Source organism: Salmo salar, chromosome 04 (assembly GCF_965601325.2).
Source record: "Salmo salar chromosome 04, fSalSal1, whole genome shotgun sequence".
NCBI lineage: Eukaryota > Metazoa > Chordata > Actinopteri > Salmoniformes > Salmonidae > Salmo > Salmo salar.
Window position 1 is genome coordinate 23,592,387 of NC_138294.1, and position 15,207 is coordinate 23,607,593.

General features: G+C 43.3%; 1 protein-coding gene across 10 annotated transcripts in view; it reads left to right on the forward strand.

Moving 5' to 3' along the window:
* LOC106602442 (teneurin-3) overlaps window positions 1-15,207 on the forward strand; it is a 401,337-nt gene that overhangs the window by 91,424 nt on the left and 294,706 nt on the right. For all 10 annotated transcript variants that reach the window (XM_082974188.1, XM_082974185.1, XM_082974186.1 and 7 more), the window contains 2 exons: window positions 3,044-3,432; window positions 12,821-13,102. In XM_082974188.1, coding sequence (XP_082830314.1) covers window positions 3,177-3,432; window positions 12,821-13,102 — 538 coding nt within the window. In that variant the 5' untranslated portion in view covers window positions 3,044-3,176. The remainder of the gene's footprint in view (window positions 1-3,043; window positions 3,433-12,820; window positions 13,103-15,207) is intronic.

Below are 15,207 nucleotides of genomic sequence, written 5' to 3' on the forward strand. Positions count from 1 at the left end.
TGTATGTATGTATGTATGTATGTATGTATGTATGTATGTGTGTGTGTGTGTGTGTGTGTACTCACCTGGTAAAATAACGGTAATATATATATATATATATATATATATATATATATATATATATATATATATATATATATATATTACCGTTATTTTACCAGGTGAGTTGACTGAGAACACATTCTAATTTACAATACAGCAACGACCTGGGGAATATTTATGAGACAACAAATGTGTGTGAATTGAAATAATTTATGTCACACTACTAGCAGTGGAGTGCTGGGTTGGCCCAGCTGAGGATGTGAAGCTAGGGGCCGTGAGAGGCCATGTAAGGGGCCCTACCAGGGGGGCCATGGTGTGAGAATCAGAGCTGCAGCTGCCCTGCCTAGTGTGGCTGGTAGGTGACAAAATGCTAATGCTAATTTCAGCCCTGGTCTGTCTAACTGACTGATCCTGACAGATCACCACACTGCTGCGGATCTGATTCACACACTAAGTCTCATTCCCCCATAAGCACTTCTCACAGCTCAGTCACCTCTCCTCCTCTCCCTCCCTCCCTCCGTTACTCATTCACTCACTCTGCCCTCCTGTCTGCCTCAGTACATTTTTACGAAACTATAAACCAGCAGTGTGAGGAGCCGTCTTTCTCTGTCGCTCGCTCTCTGTCTCTCCCTCTCTTTCCCTCTCTCTTCCTCTCCTCATACGGTATCTCGAAAATCAGTATTAATATTCATGAATGATAATTTGTCATTGTTGGGGCTGCTGATATGCCACCGCCGTAGACTTATTTGTCTATTTAAGATGACCACGAAAAACGTAGACCAAAAACGTAGGAATCAATCAATCTGCCATCATTAATACAATGTAAAAATGTAATGATTGATTATTGAAATATTGAAATAGCATGGGCGAATGAGAGAAACAAATTGATACAATTTAACGGCAACAATAAGGCAGGCACTAGGGATGGGGGTGTGAGCATTTGGGTCTGAGCAGATGAGAATTTAGTCGTTGTGTGTATTTGTCTGTAAGTTGCTGTTCGTATGTTTGTATTTGGTGTGTGGAATAAAAATAAAATAAAAAGACAAATAAAAAATGAAGATGACCATGAGGTGGGACAGCCGACAGCGCCCAGGGCATGGCAGGGAAACCCCCTAAAAGTCACCCAAGCCAACCCCTACTCTGTCTATCCACTGCCATGCTTAGGAAGACCTAATAACACACACAGTTGTGTGGTGGAAAAGCAAATGATGCTGTCAACCTTTTTAACCAGGAGAGGCAGCCTGGCATACCTTAACGTTACCCTTTAAATAACTCCCGTTCTCTCTTTGTCATCTGTTCAATTCCTCCTGATAGTGAGGAGAGAGAGAAGGCAGAGAAAGGCTGATATTCTCCTCTTCTGATCAGAAGCAAAGCCCTATCAAATCTGTTTTATGTTTTGCCTGATTACCGTTAGTTCGTTTTTCCCAAATTCCGTTTTCTCCATTATGTTTTTAAAGGTTTCCATTTTCCCCTGTTTTGTTTTTTTAAGCTCTCAAAGTCCCACTTTAATTTTTTTTTATAGAAATACAACTAAATTGGATGTTGTAAATCCACAACAGTGCTTAAACCACATCAGGATACCCCTCTTTCAATTTACATTTTTGGGTGTAATTACCCTTTAATTCCAGTGTGCACCTAGCAAGAGGCAGTGGTTTAGCAGTATTATTGTAGAGTACATGTGATGGTAGAGTTTGATTAACAAATACCCACTGGATTGATGCAAATAATCATGATATCATTCTGCCTGGTAAGCATAGGCTATTTTGTAATTAACATTTAATTGAGAAATCTACACAAAGAGTCACATACATAGACAGGGGAATTCTCCCTGCCTCTTCAGAAAGTTACAGGAAATACAAATCACTGATGAATTATTTTCATGTCTTATGATAAACCTGGGCAAATTAATACGTGTTCAGTACATTTAGTTGATTCCCTACTAAGTTCAATACATTTTTTGAATATTCATGAAATCCGTTTTAATGTCTGGATTCCGTGATTCCGTCTGTGTTCCCGGCATCGCAGATTTTATATGGCCGTAGAAGCACCTCTCCCCATTTCATTAGGGAGAATCTACCTTCCAAACCTCCCAACTGCCTCCCTCGCTTTGCTATCACGAGTTTAGAAAACTGACGCAGGAAAACCTTATCAAGAAATATGTTGTTAACTTAAAAGAGAAAAAAAGACGGATGAAGTGGGAAAAAAAATATATGTTTGAGAAAGAGCAGCCATGCGCAATCTCTGGGAGACCTCCAGAAAAGGACCAGCCAAGATTCCCAAATTAAAATGGCCGCAATGATCAGAACGCAAAATTAGAAGCAGAGAGAAAGTTTTTGGGCTAATAAACATTTGAAAAGTACGCCCGGGGGGACTACATGCAATGGTTATTACTCTGACACCACACACACACACACACACACGTATGTTGTTTTATTTTTTGTTCTCAGGATGTTGTCTGTAGATTTGATTAATTCTTGATGGCAGCAGGGCTTAATGAAAGATTGAAAATGTTTTCCCCTTCCTCCTTCCTCTTTGATACACACGCGCACACACATGCACACGCACGTTATGCTTTGCTTTCAGTTAGGCCTTTTTATCTAATGGATGTGTCGTGCTTATCAGCAACTCTGGACACATACCAGATCAGGGGGACGGGAGTAATCAATTAAGTGACCCTCTCCCCGCCTCCGCGGCTTTTTCTCCCTCTCCCACTCCCCTCTCACCCCTGTCCTCCCTACTTCAGTTCCTAAAGGCTGTATCCTGCCTGCCTCTCCTCACTCCGATGCACTCAGGCCCTGCTGAGACACACACACACACACACACACACACACACACACACACACACTAGCACTGCTGAACACTCCAGAAGGTGGGGAGGATTTAAGGATCCCGGGAAGATTAAGTGCACAGCTTAGCGCTATCTGACCGCTGTGTCTCACACTTTTTCTTTCATTTTCTTCCCCTCCCTCCCTCTCTCTTTCCCTGTCTTCCCTCTCTCCAGGTAGCCGAGCCTAAGCGGAGCGGGTTGGGCAGACCCTCCCTCCTCCCCCCCCCCCATCCTCCTCCTCCTCCAGCATCCCGGTCCGTGCCGTGTTTGTGTCTATCCGCCGGGGTCGGCGAAGCATGCTGGCAGTATGGACGTGAAGGAACGCAGGCCCTACTGCTCGCTGACCAAGAGCAGGCGCGACAAGGAGCGGCGCTACACGGGCTCGTCCGGCGACAGCGAGGAGTGCGGCAGCGGCGGCCCGGGACCGAGGGTACCCACCCAGAAGTCCTACAGCTCCAGCGAGACGCTCAAGGCCTTCGACCACCAGGACTCCTCCAGACTATTGTACAGCAGCAGAGTGAAGGAGATGGTGCACCGTGAACAGGACGAGTACACCCGACAAGGTACTAGTTAGCCTAGTTAGTTATCCCCCTGCCGTTGTGCCTTTGAGCAAGGCACCTAGCATGCTCTAGGGGCGCTGCCCTGCGGCTGACCATGTAGGCAGTGTTTGAGGTGGGCTTGGTACTTACCGGTACAGAGTATCATCCGGCACCTCCATGTTTTATACCACCTTGACTATTGGCTCTAAAATATGATCACCAGTACTGTAAAATGTAAATATGATCACCAGTACTGTAAAATGTAAATATGATCACCAGTACTGTAAAATGTAAATATGATCACCAGGACTGTAAAATGTAAATATGATCACCAGGACTGTAAAATGTAAATATGATCACCAGGACTGTAAAATGTAAATATGATCACCAGTACTGTAAAATGTAAATATGATCACCAGGACTGTAAAATTAAATTGAGTACCAGTACCTTTGTCATTCCACTTCAAGCTGTCCGTAGGTTTTACTCTGTAGTCACGGTCAGCTATACCTGCTTGAACTCTTCCTTAGGTTGGCCCCTAAGAGGTGAAGTATCTGTTTACCTCACGTGGGCCCCCTCCATGTTGACTTATGCCACCGAGCTGGGCCGAGGCTCAAATGTGTACCTTAGATAAGGGATAAGGGCTGACTACTTCAGATTTAAAGTGCGTTCAAGGCCGCGACTCAGCCCTATCAGGATTCAGTTTCTGTGGATAAGGGACGAGGTGTAATTACGTTTTACAGTGCACTTATGTCATGAAGAAAACATGTTCTAGCTACGGTTTCAATCCAAAAAGAAAAAATCTCATTACCTCTCTCGTTGGTATCTCACTAGGTGCTTGTCCTCTAGCTCAGTTGGTAGTAGAGCACAGCGACGGCGGGATAGTGGGTTCGACTCTACTCGTGTGTCAAAATGTATGTATGCATGCATGACTATAGGTGGCTTTGGATTAAAAGGTCTCTGCTAAATGGTACATAATAGCTGCTGGGTTAGTGTTGAACATGAACACTGGGGCTTGTCTTGCTGATAAGGAGCTCCAGGGGTAATATCCTGACAGATAGATGTGGGTATTGGGGTAAGGATAGGGGTAACAGTCCGGGTAGGTTAGGGCTGTGTATGACATCCTCCCCATATTAACAGACATGAGACAGATGGGGGCGGCAGGTAGCTTCCAGGTTAGCGTGTTGGGTTTGTTTTGTTTTATTTCACCTTTATTTAACCAGGTAGGCCAGTTGAGAACAAGTTCTCATTTACAACTGCGACTTAAGGTGCTGACAAGGTAAAACATTTACATTTTTGCTGTGCCCTTGAGCAAGTCTAATTGCTCCAGGGGCGCTGTACAATGGCGACCCACTTTTGTGTAACAGAACAAATATAAGCAACCCCCAAATTATTATAGCGACACCCTCTCTGCCTCTCGCTGGCAGAGCTAGTCCCCTAAGTGGGCCACTCGGTCACTAGACTTGTTGAGTTGTTGGGCCACAGCCATCGCTAGACAGACTTAAGAACTTAATGTTTAACTACTCTACAAAGCCTCTTGGCTAAGCACCTCTTTCTATCTCCTTCGACCACTAACTCGCTGTAACTTCCCTCATAGGAGCTTATGGTGACACTATGCTAAGCTAATATAGCTAGCACCGTTTGTTTATTCTCTATATTAATATGGGGACACCATAGAAATAGAAGGAGTAGAACGGGTTTTGAACCTATTTGACCATTCTAATCATTCAAATTCTATGGGTTTGAAGTTGACCTAAATTATTTGGTCACTTCAGAAATAATAGCGGGACAGTATTCATTTGTGAAACTTAATGGACTAAAGCTGGAATAATTAGAATTGTTGCCCGTCAGTGATAAAATAAAAAACAGGGATTTTTGTCATTATTAGATTTTATAACGCACAGCGAGCGCATAGATTTGAAACTGTTTTGAACTCGTGACATTAACTGGTTTGTGGAAAGATGGAGGCAAAGCCTTTTACCAGGTCCATCCATATTTTCTATAAACATAACAAAAGTACTTTGAAGTTCATTACCAGTTCATTGATTGTTCCTCCACTCCAATTAACAATTCATAAATATTGGAGAGAAAAAAGGTAATGACTTTAATTATCTTATCATGTACATTTTCATTGCCACACTAATTGGCGTTCATTTAAAATTAATATAATTTTAATTGAACTGCAGTGACTATCTTAGTTATGTCTGTAATTAACAAGCCTTTGTAGTCACTTTTATTCCTAGATTAAAGATTGCTCCAGACAGTATTTTATTCACAGTCAATATTTAATCCTTCTTATAATGTAAATGATCTTGGAGGGAATTTGGAAGATTTTTCATTTTTTTGATCGACCAATGATTTGACCGTGCTGGGAAAGTTCTAGGTTCTACTACCACGTGGGGCATGGCATGCATCAGAACCAATTCAGAATGAGGAGGACTTATATATTCTACTACCACGTGGGGCATGGCATGCATCAGAACCAATTCAGAATGAGGAGGACTTATATATATATATATATATAGCTTGAGAACAACATTTTAATATTTGAATCTAAATGTAGTTAAATAATACTCTACCCTAAATGAGATAAAGCATGTATTTGTCTGAATCTTGGACCCTTAAATATTTCAATATTTTCAAACGAAAGAAGCCATAGTTGTTGTCACTGATAAAGTCATTTTACCTAGGCCTACGGAATATAAAGCAGTTGCCTCTCATTGAGAAACATGTATTACGTTTATATTACAGTCATTTTCATAACTGCAAAAGTAGTGCGGCATTAAACACTTTCCATTATCCCAGAAAGACTGAGTATTAACTAGTCTAAGCTGGAAGAACATGTTATCAGAGTGAATCTATACTAATCTAATAAGGATTCAAAAGTAATATAATAACTTATTACTGAATGATATACGATAATCACTAAATAGCGGCAGGAATAATATTTTTTACAAACATTTCACAGCATTTATATGTAAAAAAAAAAATATATATATATATATATATATATATATATAATATGTATGTTCAGGCATGTTATTAGCCAGCCCGTTCCTATCACCACGGCAGCTAAACCCACTGAATGGAATGCAGTCTAAATCTAAATGTAGGTGTGACATAAATGTCTTTAAGCGAGAGAAAAGAGTTTAGCTTTGCAGGAAATCATTAACATTGGTTAAAAAAGGAACTAAATGAATTATGTATCACAGACTCTATTTTTAATTGGATCATGTTTAAATATTCCCTAACATAAAATGCAAGCCACTTCAATTGTAGTAGAATGGTTAATAGGCCTAAGATGAATTATACAGTGTATTGTTGGCTGTAGTCATAGAGATCCTATACAATTATATAGTATTTTAATTCCTAATTCTATGCCTGTAGTTGTGTTGGCATATGAGGACCCAGATAATGAAATAGTTATTTTTGATCCACGGTTACTATGTCTTGTACAATTTGTAACAAATGTAGGAATTTCTCTCAGATATTTCTAAGAAGTTATTTGTTATTTGTTCTATGACATATTCTGAATTTTTATATTTATGTTGAGAAAATATTTAAATCTGTAAAACTTAGACAACTAAAACTATAATATTTATGCACGTTATTATTAATAATACAAATATGGTTGTCATTGTTTTATTAGGATTATTTGTATTATGTTGTATGTTTTGATTCATTATTAGTTCTGTATAAGTTAAAGTACATGTATAGTCAGTATATGTCAGACATAACGGCCTTAATGTGGAACACTTCCTTAACTCCACCCTGATGACTTCATACGGTTGTTGACGGCTGTTGTTGCTGTTTGTCTTGTTGCGGTGGCGGCGTCGCCTTTGAAGTAGGGACTTTACGCTTTCAAGGCCTTGAGATATTTATGAAATCACCAAACAGATTGGAAGTGCCTTAGCTACCAGTCTATCTGCCAGGACAACATAACAGAGTAGAGCAGCCACCATCTTCTCTCCCATCTGCACCACATTACCCCTCCCCGAGAACACACATGCACGTGCGCACCCGCACACAAACACGCACACACACACCATATTCCATCTGCCTGCGAGAGGAAGACACTTTTACCAAGTCTCTGTACTCTACACTTGGGATATTTATCTGTTATACATTCAACAATATTTTGCCAAATATTCTCAGATTAATTTTGGGGGGTTCAATGAATGGTTGCCATAGAGATAGCAGTAATTTGATTATTTCTGTATTTATTTGATGTTATACTGCTTAGTTAAGCTACTGTACCGTGTTACTTATGTTTTTTTGTGATGTAAATGAATTGTGCCTGGATTGTTTACTAGAATACTAGTGGGTCTTGAATTCCCTTCAGCCTACATAATGTTACCGCATTAGATATAACCAAAGTACAGCCACAGATGAGACCAATCATTAACACAGCTACCTTTGCCAAATATTAATTTATTTAGCTTTCTTTCTTTCATTCTTTCTTTCTTTCTTTCTTTCTCACTCACTCTGTCTCTCTGAGATGATAAATTGCAGACAGTATGTGTATTTGCTTCATGCGTTGTAAATTATTGCTGTGTACCCAGAGGCCCTCCATTGATGTTTGCCGTTTCCTACGCGCCAGCCAACATTAGTAACCCGCAAGTAATGCTTTTATAGGGCATTTATCGATGGGCCTTGCGGGCCTGGCGCTCTGCCCTCCTGCACTGAAACAGTGGCTAGCCCAGTGGGCCGTTCCAAGGTGCTCTTTGTTGTTGGCTTTTGCTTTAGCGTTATACAGTTTGTTAGCACACCCCACTGGGCACAGACGTCAATTCAATGTGTATTCCACCACGTCGATTCAATCAGTTTGTGCCCAGTGGGCCAGCACCGAAGTGCCCTTTATGGTTTGGCTTTATGTTAGCATGGTTCGAACCTTGTTTTTGTCATGCTAACAAGTTCAACTTGAGCTGCGGAATGCGTTCTGCTCTGCCTAAGCAAAGTGGGCTGTATCATAGCATGCTATTTTCCGCTACAGCATTAGGCCTATGTGTTGTTTCAGATGTGTTTCAGCGATGATATGATTCGCTTTAGGAGACTATAGATTCCCCTTCGGATGTTTTGTTTTGCGTTGGATATTTCTTTAGCGTTTGGCTCGCTCCATCAACGCGGTATAAATTGCCTTTAGCAAGTCGTGTTTCACTGAAGTATGTATCGTTTTAGTTGTTTCGTCATGCTTTACTTCAGTCTTTAGGGCAGTGGGAAGACTGGCAGATTTTTATCAGAGCGGATGGTCGTGTGGCCGGAACATAATTACCATAATGGGTCGCACACTGCAAATTGATGACAACTAAGCCCTAAAAGAGATTGGATTTGAAATAACAATCCTTTCATACCTTGATGACATTGAGACACGATCACATATGTCCCTTCTATTCGTGGCAATGCTATAGGAACAGATTTGCTAAATTAAACTAGTTTTGATCTGAATTACTGGTGATTTTAGTCTTCAGGGGGCCCCATAAAATAAAAGTTGAGGGTGTCTCACTCCGTTTGATAATGAGAGTTTTCCATTAGGGCGTTGGTCCTATGCTGCTGAAAAGATGGGGGGTTTTGCTAACTGCTAGCATGTTTTCACGGGATCTGTTTGAGCAAGGCGAGATGCAGAATCACTCATCTTAATCATATAATCATTCACTTTTGGGATGAAAGATTTGTAGATCAGTGATTCTGCGTAGTCCTACTGCAATGTAGTCGATCCCAAACATGCATTCCGTCTGTGCTAACGCTGTTAGCTAGTCCGGCCTGGTCGTGGTAAGACACAACGGTCGGGGTGCTGGGAGTCCAGCGTGGGATCCTGGGTAACAGAATGTTAAGCCCCTGAAGTTATCTGAGAGTCAGATGAAACCTGATAGTCCATTTTATGTACGTCTAGGAGCCAGCGCTGTTTACAGAAGCTATGTTTTCACTGGGGATTTCAGGTCAGTTGATACTGCACCCCGCCAACCCCCATCACGAAAAAAAATTCAGCACAGGATTTATTTGTATTTTCTCGCTCTCTCTCTTTCTTTTCAAGCCCATGCAGGATCTTTTCATTACTCAACACCTCTAGTCCAAATGACTCCCCAGATGCTAGCTAGGCCCCATTTACCTGTCAGCTTCTATTTTGTTAGCACCTGGGAGATAGCTCTCCCCCTTCTCTTTTCTGTGGCGTCCCAAATGGCACCCTATTCCCTATATAGTGCACTACTTTTGACCAGAGCCCTATGGGTTCTGGTCAAAAGTATTACACCCTATGTATTGCCTATATAGCTCCCGAGTGGTGTACCGGTATAAGGCACTGCATTGCAGTGCTTGAGGCGTCACTACAGACCCTGGTTCGATCCCGGGCTGTATCACAACCGGCCGTGATTGGGAATCCCATAAGGCGGCGCACAATTGGCCCAGCGTCGTCCGGGTTAGGGGAGGGTTTGGCCGGGGTAGGCAGTCATTGTAAATAAGAATTTGTTGTTAACTGACTTGCATAAAATATAGTGCACTTGGAACACAGCCCTCTTCTCTCCTGACTGTCTATATATCTGTCACGTGTGCTCCCTCTCTGGCCTCTAGGTTACCAGGCTGCTTGTTATGGCACACACCTGTCACCATCGTTACAGAATGACGCCTCACCAAAGGGAAGCATCAGGGAGTTTTTTTTGTTTTTGTGTTGGAGGGGATGTCAGGTCCGGGTGTCAGAACCGGACCTTCGTCAGGTCTCTGCGCCGCAGCGGAGGCGACCGGTCCGCTCCTGATCCTCGGGATCGTCCCTGTGGCTGGAGCCGAACGCGCAGGGGAGGGGGTACTGTCACGTGTGCTCCCTCTCCGGCCTCTATGTCTCCAGGCTGCTCTATCTATCTATCTATCTATCTATCTATCTATCTATCTATCTATCTATCTATCTATCTATCTATCTATCTATCTATCTATCTATCTATCTATCTATCTATCTATCTATCTATCTATCTATCTATCTATCTATCTATCTATCTATCTATCTATCTATCTATCTATCTATCTATCTATCTATCTATCTATCTATACAAAAGTATGTGGACACCCCTTCAAATTAGTGGATTCGGCTATTTCAGCCACACCCAAATACTGACAGGTGTATAAAATCGTGCACACAGCCATGCAATCTCCATAGACAAACATGCCCCCCCCAGAAATGGTTTGTCAAGATCGGTGTTGGAGTAACTTGACTGGCCTGCACAGAGCCCTGACCTCAACCCCATTGTACACCTTTAGGATGAATTGGAACGCTGACTGCGAGCCAGGTCTAATTGCCCAACATCAGTGCCCGACCTCACTAATGCTTTTGTGGCTGAATGGAAGCAAGTCTCCGAAGCAATGTTCCAACATCTAGTGGAAAGCCATCCCAGAAGAGTGGAGGCTGTTATAGCAGCAAAGGGGGGGACCAACTCCATATTAACCCCCATGATTTTGGAAGGAGATGTTTGACAAGCAGGTGTCCACATAAATTTGGTAATGTAGTGTATCTATCTATACAGAACAAAAATATAAACTCAACATGTAAAGTGTTGATCCCATTTTCATAAGCTGAAATAAAAGATCCCATACATTTTCCATATGCACAAAAAGCTTATTTTGCTCAAATTTTGTGCACAGATTTGTTCACATCCCTGTTACTGAGCATTTCTAATTTGCCAAGATAATCTACCCACCTGAGAGGTGTGGCATATCAAGAAGCTGATTAAACAGCATGATCTTTACACAGGTGCACCTTGTGCTGCGGACAACAAAAGGCTACTCTAAAATGTGCAGTTTTGTTACACATGGAGCTGATATGTGTGCAATTGGCATGCTGACTGCAGGAATGTCCACCAGAGTCGTTTTAGAGAATTTTACAGTACGTCTATCCGGCCTCACTACCGCAGACCAGGTGTAACCACGCCAGCCCAGGATTTCCACATCCGGCTTCTTCACCTGCAGGATCATCTGGGACCAGCCACCCGGACAGCTGATGAAACTGTTGGTTTGCACAACCGAAGAATTTCTGCACAAACTGTCAGAAACCGTCTCAGGGAAGTTCACCTGCGTGTTCGTTGTCCTCACCAGGGTCTTGACTTGACTGCAGTTCGGCGTTGTGACCGACTTCAGTGGGCAAATGCTCACCTTCAATGGCCACTGGCACGCTGGAGAAGTGTGCTCTTCACGGATGAATCCCAGTTTCAACTGTACTGGGCATTGTGTGGGCTAGCGGTTTGCTGATGTCAACGTTGTGAACAGAGTGCCCCATGGTGGGGTTATGGTATGGACAGGCATAAGCTATGGACAAAGAACACACCAGATACTGACTGGTTTTCTGATCCACGCCCCTACCCTGTTTTAAAAGGTATTTGTCACCAACAGATGCATATCTGTATTCCCAGTCATGTGAAATCCATAGATTATGACCTAATTACTTTATTTCAATTGACTGATTTCCTTAATATAAACTGTAACTCAGTAAAATCTTGAAAATTGTTGCATGTTGCGTTTATATTCTTGCTCACTTTGTTTAGCCATCTATTTATCCATCTGCCACTGGGAAAATACTGTACAAATAAGGCTGGGGAAGGAGGGGGGGGGGTCTCTCTGTCCGGTTCTCAGTGTTAGGATGGATCTGAGGGTCTGGAGGTCAGAGGGGGGTTGGGGGCGATATTAGGGCTGAGAATTGCCAGGGACCTCACGTTACCATATAATCACTCTACTTAGGTGCTGATACGATATGTATTGTGATTCGATACTGTGATTTTGTTGTGATTTGATGTTCCAAACATATTGATCACTATTATGTCTGCTGCAGAGAGACAGGAGAGAGCAGGAGAAAACACGTTGATCAGTCATGAAGATACGTTTTGGTGCAGCCAGCCAGCGTCAAAATAATATTGGGATAGTCAAAACGATACAATATGATATATGCTCACAAATAATATCCCGATATGTAACTGTATAGATTCCCCCCCCCCATCACTAGGAGATAGGGTCAGGAAGAGGTTTTAATGTGACTGGTGATCTGTTAGTGACAGGGTTCAAGGTGTTTTTGCTTTACTGCCAGTCTCAAGTTAGATCAGCTGTACTTCCTGTGTTCTCCCGTGAAAGGCCACTGAATTGCTCTCCCTGGTAAATGCTAGCTCTCTTAAATATCTCTGAAATACTTAACATTTAGAATAAAAGACTCCACCTCCTCTCTTATTGAAACTATTGATGTCCTCAACCTTGTTCTTTGTGAAAGAGTCTTTAAGATCCTCCATCTTGTTTCCTCTCCTCTCTCAAAACTCCCTTTATTCTACCCTGTACTTCCTGTATTCTCTTGTGAAGGGGCACTAGTTATTCCTTTGGAAGACATTTATTGACCGGTATACCTGTTCAGGGCTCTAGTGTTGACGACTTCCATCTCGTTTCCTCTCCTCTCAGGGCAGAACTTCAACCTGAGACAACTGGGGATCTGCGAGCCGTCCACACGCCGCGGCCTGGCCTTCTGCGCCGAGATGGGCCTCCCCCACCGCGGCTACTCGGTCGGCGCCGGCTCCGACGTGGACCCCGAGAACGAGGGCGTGATGTCACCGGAGCGCGCTATGCGGCTGTGGGGCCGCGGGGTGAAGTCGGGCGGCCGGAACTCGTGCCTGTCCAGCCGGTCCAACTCGGCCCTGACCCTCACCGACACAGAGCACGAAAACAAGTCGGACAGCGATAATGGTGAGTCCGGTCGGTGTGCACAAAACACATTGGATTTATCTCTCTCTTTAATCTCGCCTTCCTTGGCTCGGGAGCGTGCACAGCTCGACATCGTGCACACTCCCCGGCACGTCCACTGACACGGAAGGATCGGTGAAACACGGTTGTTGGGAAAGAATGTTGAATGAGAGTTGGTGTCGCTCAGCGTTCCTTTCCTCCTGTGACCACTTCACTTGAGAAGCTGCAGCTGTGAACTTGACAATGAGAGAATTTGAGGGAACTCAAGAATTAGTGTGAATGGGTACTGTAAGTGTACGTCGGCATGTTCATTGAAGCCCACTGATTGCTGAAGGTGAAGGGTTAACCCCAAGGCGTGGTGACAGACAGAGCAAAGCACGTGTTGCTCCTAGCGACGGTTGGATTATGACTCTCAGGGTTTGACTTTGTTCTGGAGACGAAAGTGAAGAGAGAGAGAGAACCCTGTCACCTGTTCTCTGTCCTCTACTCCCCCTCTCCTCTGCTCCCCTCTGCTCCCTCTCTCTCCCCGAGCTGCCAACCTTTTTTTGATTAAGTTTCCCCCGGTGGCCCCTAGAGCGCCATCACAGATTGCTTTGTGACTCTGTCTCTGTCTCTGCCCCTCTCTGCATACCTCTGTCTCTCTCTGTCTCTCTCTGTCTCTGTCTCTGCCCCTCTCTGCATATCTCTGTCTCTCTCTGTCTCTCTCTGTCTCTCTCTGTCTCTCTCTGTCTCTGCCCCTCTCTGCATATCTCTGTCTCTCTCTGTCTCTCTCTGTCTCTCTCTGTCTCTGCCCCTCTCTGCATATCTCTGTCTCTCTCTGTCTCTCTCTGTCTCTCTCTGTCTCTCTCTGTCTCTGCATCTCTCTGTCTCTCTCTGTCTCTCTCTGTCTCTGTCTCTCTCTGTCTCTCTCTGTCTCTGTCTCTCTCTGTCTCTCTCGCTGTCTCTCTCTCTCTCTCCCGCATTTACCCCTTTCCCTCACAGCCATTATATCAGCTCCATTTACACCCCCCTCCCCAGTCTCTCTCCTTCTCTCTCTGGTTCACCTAGTCCAGTGTTAGGAGTGTATCTCTGGCTGAGTGAGCTCACACAATGGTTGATTAGCAGGCCTTGGCGGTTTGAAGTGCACATGTGTGAGGTTTGAACGAGAGGAGGAGCGACACTCTTCTTTCGCTCTCTCGCTCCTCTATCGCTCTCACCTCCTCTCTCTCAAAGCGACCATGACTTTTTCGTTTTGTGTTATTTTTCAAAGAGCACTTGTGTGACAGGTGCCGTTTTATGGCACTCTTTGGCACTCTAAACCACTGACTTTTGAAAGAATTTGTTTTCATTGTTCCGGCACCCACAAATGTTATTTTAGTATCTCATTTTTATTTATGTTTCTTTAGATCATATAGAATGGAAATGTGTCAAACTATTGGGAGTAAGAAAACAACAACGTAAGAACAAACCTGCTGACTATGTCAGATTCGTACCTTTAAAGACATTAAATTACAAATATTTTAATGAACATAATTAACGAAATTTTACCTGCATCTTCATTAAACTACATTCATTAGTCTGTCTCTAGACACCTCTGCTTACAGGTGCTGGGCTGACCTTTAAAATGTAGACCTTACAAAGTTGTTCTAGGACTCGAATCCCAATGGTTCTAGTGATATAAAATTAGGAGTTCCTATACCTTCATTAACACCTCTTTGGCTTAATTAAGAGCAGAAAAAAAACAATAAAGTGCTGAAGTTGTGCGTTTATATATTAAATGCCATTAGAATGTGAGTTTGCATGCCCCAGAGTATAGACGGGCCCAGCTAGGAGGAATTAGTAGTGGTTGTAATAGATTCTGTCTTAAAATAGTTGATGTTAGGAAAAGGAATTCAGCTGTTATTGTGCTGGTGTGGGTGGGGGGGGGGTGGGGGGGGGGGGGGGTGTATATATATATGTGTGTGTGTGTGTGTGTGTGGGGGGGGGGGGGGGGGGGGGTGTATATGTGTGTGTATAAGCCTCTCAGACAGGTTCTGAGTGTCATGTTTGCATTGAGGCCTGGCCGTTGTTTAGGCCTGGTGTTCAACAGTGTTGCTGTGAATCTGCAGTTGTCTCGTTAAACTAGGACA